This window comes from Pseudopodoces humilis, chromosome 4 (genome assembly GCF_049639895.1).
Source record: "Pseudopodoces humilis isolate 2021_Gansu_Grassland_sample_001 chromosome 4, ASM4963989v1, whole genome shotgun sequence".
In the NCBI taxonomy this organism is placed as follows: domain Eukaryota; kingdom Metazoa; phylum Chordata; class Aves; order Passeriformes; family Paridae; genus Pseudopodoces; species Pseudopodoces humilis.
The window spans coordinates 49,745,024-49,763,010 of NC_142203.1; the positions used below are offsets into that span (position 1 = coordinate 49,745,024).

General features: G+C 37.0%; 1 protein-coding gene across 2 annotated transcripts; it reads right to left on the reverse strand.

Moving 5' to 3' along the window:
• Nucleotides 1–1,449: 1,449 nt before the first annotated feature.
• LOC102107836 (programmed cell death 1 ligand 2) lies at nucleotides 1,450–16,970 on the reverse strand. 2 transcript variants are annotated; one of them, XM_088054410.1, is made up of 7 exons: nucleotides 16,873–16,970; nucleotides 9,339–9,407; nucleotides 7,634–7,996; nucleotides 6,298–6,579; nucleotides 4,850–4,990; nucleotides 4,048–4,089; nucleotides 1,450–1,903 (listed from the first exon to the last, which is right to left on the reverse strand). In XM_088054410.1, exons 2-7 carry the CDS (start codon nucleotides 9,391–9,393, stop codon nucleotides 1,821–1,823), a joined length of 966 nt encoding a protein of 321 aa, XP_087910536.1. In that variant the 5' UTR covers nucleotides 9,394–9,407; nucleotides 16,873–16,970; the 3' UTR covers nucleotides 1,450–1,820. The 2 variants fall into 2 exon arrangements, with proteins under 2 accessions (XP_087910536.1, XP_014107710.2); XM_014252235.2 differs by lacking the exon at nucleotides 16,873–16,970 and adding an exon at nucleotides 15,774–15,828.
• Between the last annotated feature and the right edge of the window lie 1,017 nt (nucleotides 16,971–17,987).

Genomic DNA, 17,987 nt, shown 5'->3' on the forward strand with positions numbered 1-17,987 from the left:
GTTCTTTGCTGCCCACACCAAGGCAGCATTTACTCACCAGTAAAAGAAAATGACAGAATGACTTCCATTTCAGTAAGGAAAAATAGTATCACCATAATCTAATTGCAAAGACTGCGGTGTACTATTTATGTTCATACACATAAATTCAGTTTTAATTACTCCCATTTCATTTTCATGAGGAAAAAATAGACAGAAAAATGCAAAATTAACTCTTTGCAGGAGCACAGTGGGTTAGATTTCACCATGGCTGACAGAAGGGCTCATAGTTCCCAGCAGAGTACAAATCTGAAACAGAGAAATTGCTTGACATTATGCACTGACCTTAAATATTGCTAAATGGTGCAAGCCAGGGCAGTTCTCAAGCTGCTATTCCATATTAAGCTAACCAATGCTTCAAGAAGCTGCCTCTAATTCTCTGACATCTGCCTGATTTGCCGTGTCAGCAAGGACATAGGACATGTCTAGTGTGGATTTGTCTCAGCTGAATCCAGTGGCTACAAAGGGTAATTAAAGGTGCAATACATAGATACTAAAGTACAGATGGTGTCAGAGAGAGGTTAGTTTTTCTCTTCCATGAGTAAAATCAATGGTAGTCTTTTTAAAATCACTTGTCCTGGTGAAACAAGAGAGGATGACTGCTGATGTTCTGGTCTCCTAGCAGCACTGTAGGTCCACCTTTTGCTGGAATAAATAGCTGCAAAGTGACACTGGAGAAGCAGTTCCCATCCAAATTAAGAGCAAGTGCTGTGAAAAAAGCTTAAAGCAATGGAACTCTTTTAAGAGCGAGATCATGACAGAAGTAGCTTCCATGTGAACACCTTTCTTCAGTCTTGTTACATCTATCTTAGTAGAAAACACAGCTTACCAAAGCCACCAGTCTTCCAAAACAGTATGACAAATCTTACCCAGTGCCCTTGCTTCACTGTCTCATGACTATCTAAGAGGCAAAGTTGTTTCATTTTGGATGTTTTTTCCAAATCTGGCATTCCAGTATTAGGAAGTAAAGCAGCCTGGCATGGAAAAGGCTCTGAACAAAGGCAAAATTATTGTTTAAAAATAACCAATGCAGAAACCTGTCTGAGCTTCTCTTGCGCTTTGAAATTTGTCCTAAAGAAAATTCTGTTGAATAATCAGTTCACATTTGAGACTTCATACTGTCATGTGGCATAGCATCACAGTTCATGTTTTTTTTCCTACTTACTTGTGAGGTTTTATACAGACATGAAAATTCTCTACTGCAACATAATGTTGATTTATTGCTGGATTGGTTTTTTTTCTGTCATTTGATTCAATTTCAACCTCTTATTGCTCTTGTGATATGAAATATCTTTTAGATGTTGCCATGATCATGGGTACTTGTGGTAATATCCTGTTTAATGTGTTAGAAAATTTGGAAATGGGATATGGGCATGTAATGGTGTTTCCACCTGAAAGATAATTGACATAAGATAGCATTTACAGCTTTTATTCAAATTCCACAAGATGTTTGAATCCAAGCACCATTCCTGAGACTGAAACAGTTAATAAAAGCATTCTTAAACAAAAATCCCTTGAGCAACAGTAAGTCCAAAAGTCAGGTGTTACAAAGGCACTCAGATGACCTCTCCACAGTGGTGGTAAACCACACTTCATGACAGCATAGTTCTCAGTAACTTCAAGAAGGTATGGTATTTGAGGAGGCATAGCTTTCCATCGCTGCAGTGCAAATACATCCCCATGAGTTCACTCTTTATCCCAAGACTAAAGTGCTGTAATTTTCTTTTGACGTCCCCAAAACAGATAGAAAAAGTGCAAATTATAGCATGCAAGATGAAGAATTTTCACAGACCCACAGTCCCACTGTCTCTTGAAGCTGTGACAGTTGATAAGTATAAAGCCTCAGTCTGAGAGCTAAAATCATCGCCTTAAAGAAAGAAAATGCAATAGTATTAGTTTAAAAATCTGCAGTGATTTAAGAAAATAAAAGGGCTGATTTTAAAAACTGAGTGGTAAAAAGTGAAAGCTCAGTCTTCTGGATCATGCTGATGTTACAGTGGTTTCTTAAAGCTGTCATAATTTACAAGAATATCTGCTGCAATCTTTTCTGAGGAAAAGATTATCTCTTTTATCTGTAGTCCAAATTCTGAATTTTCTATTATAACAAAGCTATCACTCACTATATCACTTATATATAAGTGATATAAATATCACTTATATTCAGCCATATAAATGAAATAAATATTATAAATTCAGCTATCACTGAATTTATATTCAGCCATATAAATGAAATAACAAAACTGAAATATTTTTAAAGAGCACCCATGGTAATGATTGTTAGTAAATACGTGCATATGATTAAAAGTGTGCAGAACTGGGATTTCAGTGATTAGTTTAAATGTCCTGCATATTCAGTTCTGTTACAGCTTGAGCTGTAAGTTAAAACTGGTAACATTAACAATCCTTGTTCCTGTAATCAGGACTGTATGGGTCATTTCCAAGACACTGATAAAGTATCTGTGGCTTCTATGCTTCAGCTACCTACTCATGATGGAAAAAAGGTTCTTTCCAGGGTTTCTTAAAAATATCCAATGTTGAGAAATACAGATGTTTGTCATCTGACTTACTGCATGCTGCAAGTAAGACGAAGTTTTTTGTCATTAAAATGAAGAAGTAAAACCACAAACAGCAGCCTCGTCTCCTTTAATTTCTTCATTTCACTAAGTGCACAGAAGAGGCAACAAGGTGGAAAAATTCTACAGAAGTAATACAAAAAGCCAGGGGAAGCCAAGCTATGCTCAGACAATATGCACTGGAATTGTGTCCAGACATGCACCAACGCTGTCCTCCAAAATGCTGCTTGCCTTGAGCTTGTGTTCATTAATGCATGGCATGATGCCACTAAAGTTTCACACTGTCACATGAAAAATAAGAATGAGACTTTGACTGCAGCAAGGTTTCTGGAAGGTGAAAGTGTCTTTCTGAAAGAGTTATTTTAACTGTAATATCTACTGATGGCAGTGGATCAAACAGTTACAGTTAAGATTCAAACACGACAACCTGAGGCAATTTGTAAATCAGTGGATTCATGCCCTCTTCATCCAATCTAGCTTTCACCTACAAAATTTATTTTTAAGGTGGCAACTTCTTAATGTATTTTTTTACAAGTGAGAAAGGTGGGTGGATTCTCAAAAAACTCCTGTCCTTGGAAAAGCCCTGAATTGTCTCTGTGTTCACTTGATTAGCTACATCATGGTATTACTCCATTTGTGCTCCTTGGTGGCCTCAGGGCTGACCTCAATATGCTATGTGAGGGTCTGCACACCAAGGAATTATGGTTGAACCGAGTAGATCTGAACCTAACACTGGCCACAGCTTCTCTCCTCACGATGCATTAACCTGTCAAGCTTTTATCTATAGGTAACAAAACTTATTTATTTAAGTAGGTGTATTAAGACTTTTCTTGTCATATCAATTTATAGTTTTCTATGGTGGTTTGTTTTTAATTTTTTCAGTTCAGTTTTAGTACAGAACAGTTAGATGCATCCTGACAGTTTTTAAAGTATTTTCTTCCCTCTGAAATGTAAAAAATCCTGGATGTCTAGGCAAGACAGATTCTCATAAGACAAAAAGTAGCCTAGGAGATGACATAATATTCTAGATAAATGAGGTATCATTTTATTTGTTATCAAAACCTGTAGCCTGATCCAAAGTATAACAGACTATATCCACAGTAAAAAACTCGATGCTTTCCAAAACAACCAGATTTCTGAGTATCCTTCTCAGCCAAACCTACCAGAACCCCACTTAATATACGGAGGTATGTGCTGAGCTGTGTATGAAAGCTGTACCTCAGTGAAAGGCAACCAATATTTATAAATTTTTATTGCCCAAGAGAAAGCCAACTTTAGAAACTGCATTCTTAAAATAACTCATAAGAATTTAAACTGAAAACTACTCTGTGTTTCACTGTAATATTATTTAGGTTGCAATCTTCATATTTTTTTCAGATTTTAAATGTAAAAAAGAAAAATCTGTAAATGTAAATTTAAAGAATTGGCTATAACTTACTGTTCTCATCCTTTGCATTAGGGTTCAGTTTTCTTTTCCTGTCTGTTAAAGTAAATACATACAAGTTTAGCTTAAACATTTCTAGATTTGAAAGAAACAATACAATTCAACAAACCTTTAGATTAAGCTGAGCTGCAAGCAGTTAAGTTTATTATGAAATCATATCAAATAAATAAACTTATCTACACTTATTTTCTTTTTCAAAACTTTAATCAAATTCTGAAGTCATAATGTTAAGACTCTCTTTTCATTACTATAAATATATTTGTCTGGTTTACTGGATTCTGTTCATGTGCAAGAAAATACTAGAATAATATTCTGTTTGCTTTATTACTTTTGCACTACTGCGCAGGCAAACAAGGAAAGAAATACTAGGATAGTCCTGTATCACACCATTTTAGTTATATTGCCATAATGGAGTTGAAAAATAAAAATTCTGTATAAGACACTGAGGCCACAATGTCTTCGTAGCTGTGAAGAAAAAACTATTCAAGCTGTGCTTTTACAGGTGCTCCTTACCCAAAGCAAAGTTTGTTTGTACTCTGTACAGAATACTGACTGGTCAGTTTTAAAAATGTACATTTCCATACACTTTGTCTCACAGAGTATAATACAGTGAGGCAAATAAAACCCATCTCAAATTATCCAAGATTTCATTTTCTACCCTCTTGTCATCTAGAAATAAAATGGTCAGTGACCAAGTCCTGTAAGTGTGTCTAGAGTTACTCAAATTTCCTAAAGGTTGTTCACAGGAAAAAATAAAGAAATAGTGAGAAGTTTCACTATCTGAAGTAAAATGTACCTTTTTTGGGTTGCTCATTCTTGAATGATTTTCTCTTCTGAAATGTTATTAGTGCAGAGAGAAGGACAGCTACAGTCACACATATGGGGATGATTAAAGAGATCAGGATTTTTTGTCCACTATACTGTGTACTCGTTAAAGCTGTCAAAAACATGAAAGGAAAGTAAATTTATCACTTAGAAAACAGGCATGTTTTATCAAGTTATCAGCTCTGTTTATCTGAAGTCTTGCTCTGACTGAACAAAGGATTTTTAAAATTTATCAGCAGAGTGGTTTACACTCATTTTATGAATAATTTATTCTGAAACATTACTGTAAAAAGCCTTACAAAAACAAGTCAAATAATTTGTAAGGCATTTGAGTCTGGCACCACTGTATTGGCCTTTGAAATATTTATATATATTGATGAGACCCCCTCTCAGTCTTATCTAAACTAAACAGTGTCTCTGCATAAGAGAGATGCACCAGACCCCTCATCTTCCTTGTGGCTGTCGCTGAACCCTCTCCAGTACCTCCTTCCCTCTCATGTCTTGAGGATCCCAGAACTGGGCACAGCACTCCAGATGTGGCCTCACTACTGCTGAGTAAAGAGGTAGGGTCATCTGCCTTGACCTGCTGGCAATGCTCTTCCTAATACACCGCAGGATACTATTAGCTTTCTTGGCTGGCTCATGGAGAGCTTTTTGTCTGCCAGGACTCCCAGGTCCTTTGCAGAACCACTTTGCAGAGGTCAGACCCCAGCCTGTGCTGGCATGTGAAGCACTTTCTCCCCAGGTGCAGTACCTTACACTCAGTTCAACCTCATTAAGTTTCTCTCTGCCCAACCCTCCAGCTGATCAAGGTCTATGGAATGGCAGCAGAGCCTTCAAGTGAATCAGACACTACCCCCAGTTTAGTGTCACCAGCAAACCCGTGGAGGATGCTTTTGATTCCTTTGTCTGGGTTCTTGATAAATTGAATAAGCCTGGACCCAGTATTGATCCTTGGGGAATGCCAATGGCAGGCTTCCATCTTGATTCAATTCCTCTGATCACAATCTTCTATGCTTTGTCATTTAACCAGTTCTTGGTCCTGTTCATCTAACCCACATTTCCTGAGCTTACCCATGAGGGTAGTATGGGAAAAAGCCTTGCTGAAGTCAAGGTAGACAACTAGCTAGAACAACAGAACAAAAACTAGGAGACTATCAGGGAGGATACCCATGCAGCTGAAAAGATTCCCTCTGTACTGGCAGGAAAATAATGAAAGCTACCCTAAAATTAAAACATATAGAAAAATACAGACTGGTTTGTTGGACTGGAAGCTGGGACTTCAAATACATAAATAATACGGACTTATTCAGTTTCCCAAGAATCAATATTAGACTGATTTCTAGGACTGAACTCCAGTGATGGAGACCATGATATACGTATGAACACTGCTGTGTACAAGTTCAAGGTCATACAAACCTAAAGTGGAAATGTAAGCTGAAGTTTCTCCATTCAGTTCTTTATTCCAGAAGACACAGGTGTAGTTCTCACTCATGTTTGGTTTGATTGTGAGGATGCTGGTGACATTGTAGAGGCCATCTGCAGTCAGTGTATAAGTGGTATTTGCAGGTCCACTGAGATTGAAGTTCTCACTTTGCCAGAAAACCTCTGCCAGAGGAAAGCCTTCTGACTGGCACATGAAAACAAATGTGTCTTCACCTGGTATTCTCATTACTTGAGTGTTTATTCTCTTGTAAGATGCTGCATAAGAAGTTGTTGAGTGAAATTGTTGTATGCAATGATAGTCATTTTCCCACTTCATTTTCCCTGCTTTAATGCTATGTATTGTCTCTGGGTATATCTGTGGGATGGATGCTTATTTAAAATTATGAAGGATATTTTGTAGAACAATGCAAAATTGTTTCTTCCATCCTTACCATGCCTACAGCAAAAGAACATGCTCCAGTACTTCTTACAGGACAGCAGTTGACACTAAATTTATAATTTATTAAGACAGAGGAGACAAGTGGAATCTTATGGGACCCTTATTTTCACTTTTAAAATATGCCACTTCCAGGAAGACTGATTTTCATGTTTGTTTTAGTATAGCTTATAAACAGTGTAATATTTTCATCATATTAGAACAAAATTGACTTTTCAGATGTGGGTCTTAAGAATGTCTATTTTTGCATTTGATAAAGACTGTTATTTAAATATCTGTGTGGGAAACTAATGCTGCCTTGCATCACACAAACACACAATTAGTGGGAAACACCAGAAGTGTTTTCAAAGATCTGGTCTGTCATGCTGTCCAGTAACATAGTAATAAAGCAACCATTATTACTAATGCCCATTTGGCTTCAATGAACACAGAAAATCACATGTCCGTGCTCTGGGAGCTGCAGTCACTTGGGGAATCCTAGCCACTTGGGTAGTTGTAGCAGGGTTCATAAGTACATCGAGGCATCTCTGAGAAACTTTTCGGAATGGCCAGAGGGTGACCCAACAAGGCAGGGGATCAAAGGAGAGGAGGGAGGTGGTGACACTGGAGAAGAGGCTGTAGAAAGAAGGGGAAAGGAAGAAGGATGGAAAGAGAACGGATGCTGTCCCTCCCTGGCACTGGGTGCTCCTGGAGGAGCTCAGCTGTTGAACAAAAGGCTAGCCACCTCTAAGACAACTGCTTTGCTTCAGCTGGGCATGGAGAACAAAGTTTTGGTGAGACAACTAGCAACAAATTGCTTCAGATTAAATAATTTCTACGAATTTGTAGGAATTAAGTAGAGACATCTCATTTACATTTAATTTAACCACTCACCTTTTACTTCCAAAGCAATGTACTTGTAGTCCACTCCCTGGTACTCAATGAGACAAAGGTATGATCCTGCATCTGTGAGCTTCACATTGGTGATCTGAAGGATGGCTCGTCCCAACTTCAGTTCACGGTGCAGAAGTGATGCTCTTCCTATGTAATCGGGATGTTGAGATGGATGGAGTACCTTCCCATTACGCAATGTGTACACTTCTTTTGATTTCAACCAGCCCTGCCTTTTCTGCTCCCAAAGAACAGTCAGAAGTCCTAGATCTATGGAGCCATTCACAGGGAATCTGCATTCCATGGTCACATTGCTCCCATACTCCGCAGTGTAGAGCTGTTGAGGAACTTCAACTGTAAGTAAAGCTATGTGAGGAAAAGAGAACAGTTCAGTTAGTTTCATCATATGTTCTAATTTTCTTTAAATGTGGGCAAAACTGTGTCAGATACTTTATACAGATAGTCAGAAGTATATGGTTACTGATTTGACTAAAAGTTTTAAGCATTTTTTGTTCATATTCACACTAATATTTTTACCATATAGTAATTATAGCAAATAATCTATATTCTGTACTGATTACAGAATCTGAAAGATGAGGGCAAAATGACCTAGTTTGGGGTTTTGTGGGTTTTTTTCACATTTTATGAGTAACTTAAGGCGAGGCCAGTGGTTACACAGGGACCATTTTTATCAGACTATGATATGTTCTCTTACATGTCCTAAGGCTGTAGTAAAACCAACAATTAATTGTGGAAATTGTACATCTAATTTTATTATCCTTTACAAAAAGACAGATCAATGTTACTCCTATAAGAGTTGCACTGGATAAACCTGTATAGTTCAGAATTGCTATGTAGCAATTACACTCTCCGCAAACCTGGAACTGTTAGTATCAATTGATGTCATACATTTTCTCAGATACATGCAACAATATTACAGAAAATACATCAAAATAATCTTAGCCATACACCCAATCTGAAATTAATATTGTTACGAATAGGTTGCCACTTTAAAGTGTACTTGATATGGCAGCATTATTTATAATACATCGTTCAATATACCTTGTTACTACTATCTTGTTACTACATATTGTATGTACCATATATTGGTAGACAATTCAGGATTCTACAAGGAGTACTTGGAAGTGTTGGTAGCTATATTCCAAAGAGAAGTCCATGCAACTGCTCATGTATTCTTTTTATTGTATGTGCCTCTGAAATACTTACAAGGAAACCTTAGCATTGCTAGGTTCCCCTTAGCAATGTTTGTTTATTCGTTCTAATACAAGTGTAAGAAGGGAAAAAATTATGTGAAAAGTGCCAAGCTCCATCTGGGTTTTAGCCAAGCTGCTTCTTCTACAGACATGGACAGGGGAACACAAGTGATTTTACTTCACTCTGGCTCACACTGAGATTGTTATATTTCCCAGTGGACATTGGTTGCTTTGGTCATCATCCCTCTCGCAGCCATGCCACTGGTGCTGGACATCTCAGCTGCCGATACACAATATGTTAAAGAAGACTGACTCTGGAAAGTGATGGACACGTGTCCTGTGCTCAGACAGTGCCAGTGCCTTCTTTAAGATGGAAAGCAAAGGCTCAAGACATTACAGACCATTCATACAAGTATCGCTGGAGGTGCTAAAGCCCACATACTAAAAGCTGCACTGGTTCTGCTAGTAGAATTGAAAGGCACTTTTTCTCTTACCTGAAACCATGGAGAACTGTGTTTCCAGCAACAGTATTGTGAGGATCTGGAACATTTTCTCAGGTAGAACTGAAATAAAAGTAGGATTGCGTTAGAACTTGCAACACCTGAGGCAGATCAGAGCCATGCTAGCCTTTAAAATGCATCACAGCTCATAAACAGCAAAACCAGAAACAAACACTAGGCTACCAGCAGAAACAAGGAAAATCCTTACTAGAGCAACTCATGCACACACAAAGAATATGAAGCAATGGCAATGAAACAGTGGCAATAAAGAGAAATGAAACATTTCCATAACTCCACTGGTGACATTTTCAGGATTTGTAGTTTGCAAGCAGTTTTAAATAGTCTGAAAGGGAATTGCAACTTTGATTGAAAACCTCTCCATGCAGGAGAGATTAATGAACAAGCAGATTTTTAAACTGTCTGCACTAACAAATGTCTAGTTTACAAGATTTTTAACCCTGCTTTTGTTTCGACTCTGTTTTGCATGGGGTATTTTGCAGTTTCTTATTGCCTTAAACCTAAAGACCAGGAAATACCTGGCAGTGGAAATGGGTAAATTGAAGTTTGCTTCAGAAAGGATTAGAATAAAGGGTTACTGCTGCTATTCTTTCACTTTACATATGGCAATGTCTGACATGTACAAATTGCATTGTATTACTGAAAGTAAACCAACAATACATTTTGCAATAATGCAAAAGAAGAAAGTACGGTTTTAGAAAGAGTGTATTTGTGTTCCAGTAGCAAGCAAACTGTCATATATTTTTCATACTATTGTATACAGATCAACATAACTAAAAGGAGAAAAAACCCAAACAAAAACATCGGGGCAAAATTTATAACAAAGCTAATGAGAGAAGACAGAAGAATTACTTTGACTAAATCTTGCTAATATGCAGTATAATCTGAAAAAAACCCAGTGAATAAGATCCAGAAATAAACTACAAGGAAGTAAAGAAATGAAGGAGCAATTTTAGACTTCCTCAGAGTTAGACTTACTGGAGGAGGGGTTTAATTTTACTTCCCTATTATTTTGTGGGCTCAGCTTGAAACATTCTGGTTCCAATTTTCTCAGGTGCAGCATTTCTCTCATTGCTTCTACCCTTGAGCTTTCAGTATCTTGGAACGTGAGGCTCAAACTTTAGCAAATTAGCAGCCAAAATTATGGGACATTTTCTGGAAATTTAGACCTTAATCATAGGATATCATAAATAATGGTTGATATGCAAACTACTGTAAGCAGACTCATGTAAATGAAAGCTAGTTACCTTTATCAGAGGACTGAATCTATCACTACTTAATGTGTGATGAACCATAATTACTATGGCTGTGTGAGAAAGGAGCTAATAAACATTATCAGTATCTCTATTTTCCAGATGCAGAAGTAAAGATGGTTTCTATTTACCATCCTCAGTCTCCTGCTATGCTCACTTTGCCACACAGCTTACCTAGAAGAAGATGGACATAAGGGGAAGAACTGGATGGAGAATGGAACAATATTTCACATCAATGTTTGGGTCCCTGGATTAACCTTATGTGAGACATTTTAGGTATTCTGCTCTCTTTTTATAGTTCAGAGTACATTGAGAATGCAGAGCATGTTTATTTTATAATGCAAGGAATAGAATTTTTAAAAATACACTTATTACTGATAATAAAAATAAAAAGATGTACAATCAAAGCCCCAGCAGATAATCATGATTATTAAATATCAAGTCAGGCTTGCCTGACCAGAGGGAGTAGTTTTAGAACAGCAATACACATAATATAAATACACCAAAAAAATTCAAATATGTATTTATTTAATAAAATAAATTAAAGTTAAATATTTAACTTGTGATACAGAAAGCAGTCATAGGATGCTTATGGGAATCAGGAAGGATCTGTATTAGAAAGATCAAAGACCTATTAGCATAGATGTGTACTAGAAACATTAAGGATTTGTCAGCAAGGATCTGTGTTAGAAGGCATCCTTCTTTATTTCCATAATCTCACTAGCAGACGTCAAGTTGTGCAATCTCAGTGCAATCTACCTATGCAACTTCATCATGTGGCTCTGACATACTTCCACAGAGAAGTCTGCACCAGCATCTGGAATGTGATTTCTTCTGAGCTTGCACTACTAACTATTCATGAAGTTACAGAATAACCCTCATGTTCTCCCTGCTTTTCATAAAACACTTGTCATGCCCTGCTCTTCAGTAGTCCTTCCACACAACTATCCTAAGTTATCCTAAGCTTATGCACTGTCTTTTGTTTTTCTGTTAAGCAAAAGGCCACTTCTAAAGTGTATTAATCATATGCCTGTTACAAATTCACAGGGATAAAAGAAGGAATGCTTCCATAAAAATCAGCGCTTAATGCTTATTGCAGCGTAGCAAGGAAATGAAAATACACATCTGAGAATAGTAAGGAATAACATGATATTTCAAGAGCAATTCAGGTGCTATCAGTGAACTGATTTCCCAGACCAACCTGCAGAAGAAAAAGCAAGTGCTCTGTGATTATGAGAGTTAAGTTAAAAAAACCTTGGATAGTTGAGGTGGTGAAAAGCATCACATCAAACATCTAAAGATCATAATGGCTTTTTATGAGTTGTAATACTTTCAATGGAGGTGTAGGGCCAAAACAAAAAGTTTGAACTGGATCAATAAAAAAAAAAGTATGACTATGATCAGGGAAAATGAGAAATATAACCTTATCTTTTTGTACAGCTTTTTTGCTTTCCTGAAAATACAAAGTTGAAACCCATACTTGACTTCATTGGCCCACAAGTAGCATATTCTGGTAAATTTTCATAGTGAATGGTGACTGAAATCCGGATGGCCATGATAATAAATTGCTAAAATTCCACCAAAGATCAAAATGCTACTAAGTGTTTTTCTTCTCTTAATTCATTCATTTGGTTATGCCTGTGACTTTAGTCCTGGTCCCAGTTCATGTGTACAGAGAGTTTATAACACTTGTCTCAAAAAAGGGGTAATTTTTGCCTTTACTTAACATAAAATCTAAAGTGAATATCCAAAATCCTTCTTGTAAGGAGTGAGAAAGATATTTCTTGTTCCTTTGGAAAATTTAGACTCATTCCCATTTCAAACTGTACAAGCTCTATGCTCTATGCAACAATATTATTCCATTTTCAACATGGTGTATAGACTTCATTCCATTCTACATTCAGAGATGAAAAGGTGCTTATCTTGACAAGGCTGGGTGTTACAAGAATGCTCTCAGGAACTTAAACTAGTAGCAAAATATGAACATGAATCTGCTAGATGCTTAAACCGTGGAGCTCTTGAGCAAAAGTTGGGGTAGTTTGTTTAAGTAGCCGTGCTTTGTATAGACGTCTTTGCTGTGTGTATATTGTTATTTACTGGATCCTGTTTTCAGAAAACACTCATGTGAACCACAGTGGGTTAGTAATCTTATGACCAATCTGGTCATAAGAGTTAGGACTGATTTGGCATTAGTGACAACTCTCACGATGTTCATAATTTAAAGTTTGTAGGAAGTATTTTAAGCAAATGAACATGAAGATCACAGAATATTTTGCAGTCTACTCCTTCCTAATAAAGATTGAAACGCACATATGAGTAATGTAAATTAAATCCTATTCATTTCATTCATGAAAGGTCATAATGCTTTTCTTAAATAAAAGAAGCATCTTAGTATAAGATTCTCTGGAACTACCTTTAGTTACTGCCCTTGGTGTGATTGCTCTTGCACATGGCAGGGGGGTTGGAGTAGATGGCCTTTAAAGGTTCCTTCAACTCAAATCGTTCTGTGGTTCCGTAGTTCTGTGGTAATTCCCAATACAAATTTAACAAAAGATGCTGACCAAAGTCCTTGTGCTGTCCATTAAACAAAACAACCAGAGGCACTGTCACAGATTCTGGGGCCTTATAGTCTAATAAATAATGGAAAGCCCTTTCCTGGAAACATTGTTTCAGCTACTAAAATATTTGTATTCCAGCAAATGGATGATTTAGAACAGTAAACACATTTAATGTCTGCATAATGAAACTTAGCAGCATTAAGCAAGGAGAGTTTTGTAGACCAATATCTTCCACCAGAATAATCAGAACAGTTCGAAAAGCTAAACAAGCTTTCAAGCACACTGGCTTTCCTCCAGGTTTAAAGCAGGAGTCAAATCAACACGGAAGTTCACAATAATCACTCAGATTTCATTCTGGAAGATGAAAGGACTTCCTTATTAGAGGACTAAGGAAGGGGTACTTGGTCCTTTTATAGAAAGCTTAATGGCTGTGGTAGACAGACCCTTCTTTGAATTGTATTTCCCTGCAGACCAAGGTATCCCACTTATGATGTGATCCTGCTTGGTTTTAGCAGGTATAACACAAGTGTTCTTTCAAGGAACATAACTAAATATAAGGAAATTAACTCCATGGCTGGGAGCTGCACAGTTGGCTTGTGTCCACTTCCACATGAACTGTCCCATACATTTTAGCAAACAAGGTGTTGCAAGTGGTCTTACATCCTGAGACATCTTGAGCTGGTAGACTTTGTTATGGATTTGAAACACCAATATTGCAATTGATCTATCCACTCCTGCATTCAATGTTTTTACTCTGCTGCTCAGACTCTGCAACATTATTGAGCTGAGATCAGCTCAGACCATGCTTTTCCTAATCCCTCTCCTTCTATACTCTATTTTATTGTACTGCAAAGCTAGAACCCATACTAAGCACAGAACAGTGTCTTCTGGAAATAACTTAAAATGACAAACTCATCTGAATCAAAAGCAATCAAGCTATGTTAACAGGCATCCGGCTTGGCTCTGTTTGACTCTCCCTGCATGAAATGAAGTTTTATGTTCACTTAGTTAGGAAAGAGACTATTTTCTCATGCACCTATGTACACAGCAAAAGATTATATGGTCCCAATCACAGTTTTGTCTCTTTCTGTTACTGAAGCTCCCCTGCCTTCTGTGCATTCTGCAATGGAAGCAAGCTTTTTACAACAATTTCCTTCTGACACTCCCATGTGCAGAAAAACACAACCTTTTGACATCCTCATAACATGGCTCAACTGATTTTGCTTTCAATGAAGGATCCGGTTTAAAAAAAAGAAGCAAACCAAAAAGTTAAAGAAAAAAAGTTTAAAAATCCTAGGTCAGAAAATAAACAACAGAATAAACAAAAAAAACAGGGATTAGATCCTGATTCAAACTACAGCTATTCCATATCTCACAAAGAAAGTACTTTGTTTCTACTTCAGGAATTTCATAATAAACCCTAACCATGCATATAAAATTTGTTGGAAGGCCAGATCTCTAGCCTCAGTATATTCTGTGGACATAATCTCTTGTTCTCTTTCTCTCTAATCACCCTTATCCATATACAATCTCACCTGCTGTTCTTCCTCTGTCTTTTGCACACTTGTTGCCGTCCCTCATTGCCCACCTCACCACACAGGCAATTTATTGTTGGGACAATTGCTTTGTTCCTGATGTTTACCTGTGACAGCCTATTTGCATAATTTCAGTCTGCTCTCCATCTCACTTCATCTTTCAGGTGAAAAGACATAATTTCTCACTTCATCCTTTGCTCACACTATCTCTGAATTCTCACTTTCCCTGCATTGTTTAAGTGTCATCTGTTGATTATTTTCCACTGTCAGTTTTTTGTTCCATAACAAATACAATCATTCTAATATGGCTGCAATTTTTTTTTCCTCTAGATACTAGGATAGAATTTGCATGAAATTTTGTTACATTTAAAAAGTGGTTGTATATTACAGAACCTTTCAGAGCCTTTCAGCTGCTAGCAACATTAATGAATACAGGCTGAAACTCTGACATGATACACTGTGAATTTTCTTTCATATCTCCAGTTTCTAAAGAAAGATTTCTCAGAGAGGCACAAGAACTTCTCTTTATAGCCTGTGCTTTTTCTGGGATGCAGAAGGTAAAAGTCTCCAGGCTTGCTGTACAATCAAAACAATCTATTGTCTGCAATAGTTAGTAAATATTAGGACTATTAGTACTAACTACACTGTTGGTGTGTTAGTAGTGTGTTAGTAACAATTAAAAGAAATTAAACAGGAATATATAAATACAAATATATACAGAGGGTTTTTTCTCCCTGAAGTTCAGGATGAAATATTTACTAAGAACTACATTGTCATGCATAAGTTGAAGAGGCTCACCAGCACCACTTCTCTGCCTTTGCCTGTGATAGAAGGGAGAGTTGCAAGACAGTTTCAGCTTCTAAAAATATCAGGGTTAGAAATTATATGGACCTGTGTTTTAGGATCTGGAACTTATCCAGTCCTTCATTCAGAATCAGAGTCTGTATCCCAGTAAAAATTTTAAAATAAACTTAAGTAAATCTTAAGAATCTAGGAAAAAACTTGCAATACATCAGTCAGAAATACAGGAAATATCAACATGCATTTTATCAGTGCTATACTCACATCAGATCTTTATGCAGGTCATTGCAATCTGATTCGTGTAACAGCAAAGATTTTCAAAGCTCTATCCTATTTGCACAATAGCAGAAACTACCCAACTCTTATGACAGTGTATAACATGCACCAATAGCACAGCTTGTAGGCCGATCTTATTCAGGCTTTATGTCATAAGGAAACTGACTATGTTGGAAGCTTACTTCTCTGCATTACTGAGAATGTGCATGCATCCAAAAAAATATATAAAGCATTCTGCAAAATTTATGTACTCAAATTTTGCTTTTGATTTTACCCGTGATTTTTCGATGGTTTTATAACCATTTAGAGCAGTGTACAACATTGGCATCTGAACTTGCATTTGCTAGGACTGTTCTACATCCATGAAACTATCAAGTTACATTTTCTTAGCTTTCATCAGATTAATTTTACAAGAATTCATCAAGCAATTACCTAATATTTGCAGAACCCATTTCATCTTAGTTTTCATCTAAAGGGACGTTATTACAAAAAAAAAAGTCACTATGAGCCTAGTCAAACACTCCAGTGAGATTGTGAATCTCCATCCTTACAAATGCACCGAACTTTACAGGACGAAGCTTGGGCAATTTTTTTAAGATGTTACACTGCTTTGAGTGGAAGATTGGATTAGGTGACTGATGGATCCCCTTTCCAATATAAAATTATTTTGTTCTATCAAACAGCTTTATCAATGGATGCATCATTTCATTTTTCATCACTCTATCTTTTAATTTATGATGACATCATGAGTGAGAGACATAAAAAAAGACACAGATGCATTTGTGCTACAGGTGGAACACATATACTCTTTTGTCTTCTATTCAATTCTCACTGCTTGTGAGAATTGTGTTCTGCCTCAACACAAAAAAAGGATTGTGGCTTTCCTCTGGTGAGTCCTAGCTTGTTTAGGATGCTGTATCATGATTGCCTGCCTCACCGATCCAGACTGGTTTATGAAATTATGTCTCCTGCTTCCAACTACAGAGCAAACTGGTTCAACAAAACCACTGTTACATTACTTTATTTTTCCTTGGTAAGCTTATCATGTGTAGCCCTGTCACACAAAGTAATTAATGGGTAGTCTTACCTTTTCCCAGAAAAACTGCAGTGACTTCTTTGGAAGAAGTCAATGATTTGGGTGACAGAAAAGAAACACCAAAATTACTTCACAGTTCCCATCACTACTCATCCCCATCTTCTACTCATTCTGAGCCAGTCCTGCCTACAATATGCTTTTTTCATGTGTTCCTATTTTGGAACAAGGAAATAGCTCAGTGAAATTGCCCAAGAGTCAGTGACTTGCCTTGGGCATCACATGAACCCAATAGCATCTGACTTGACGGGACAATCATTTATTTGTGGGATCAGAGAAATATGGAGAGAGACAGGGAATCTGGGAAAAGATGCTGAAAAATCAGAAGTCCTACTGTTGATGCTTGCAAAAGCAGAAATGCCACTGTTAATATCTGTGTTGTTTTCCTGGATATCCCATGCTTGAATGATGCACCATTGGTACTTTTTTGGCCAAAGGGGAAGAGGGACACACTCAAAAGTCCTGCAGTTCTGCTTCATGAGAAGCTGCGCAGATCAATAGCAACAGTTCTATTTTTCACATTATTAGATATTTAATGGAATTGTAATTAACAATAGCTTTCATATTCCACAAAATTAAATGTTACATCACAAAGTTGGCCACCACACTGATTTGTAGTTAGATCTGTCAAGTAAATGAGTTCTGAACTGAAATGCCAGTAAGCCAATTTAGATTGTGCACATGAACCAGGCTTTTCTGAGCTCTTTTGGAAATCTAATAATTCTTGGCTACTAGGAAGTAAAATGCAGCTTACTGAAGCTAAGCCTGCTCCTGCTTGCTGCTGTATTTTGTCTTCCAGATATCCAGAAACAGTGTAGTAGCTTGCAAATGTTTTTAACTGAAGGAAAAAATGTTATTACACAAATAGTGCTTAACTACATTTTTGTGTTAGGGTAGGAAGGATTTTCACTTACCTAGTTCTCATGAACTGTGTTCTATTTTCACTTTAGTGTGTATTTTCCCTCTGTAATGTGCAGAAAATTCTTGACCTAAAACCACTTATGGCATTGAAGGATAAACATGTGGGCCTGTCTTCCTGTATTCATAAAAGTGAAGCCACAAAACTTAGATTATACTAAAAGTTTAACTTCTACAGTAAGATTAGAGAA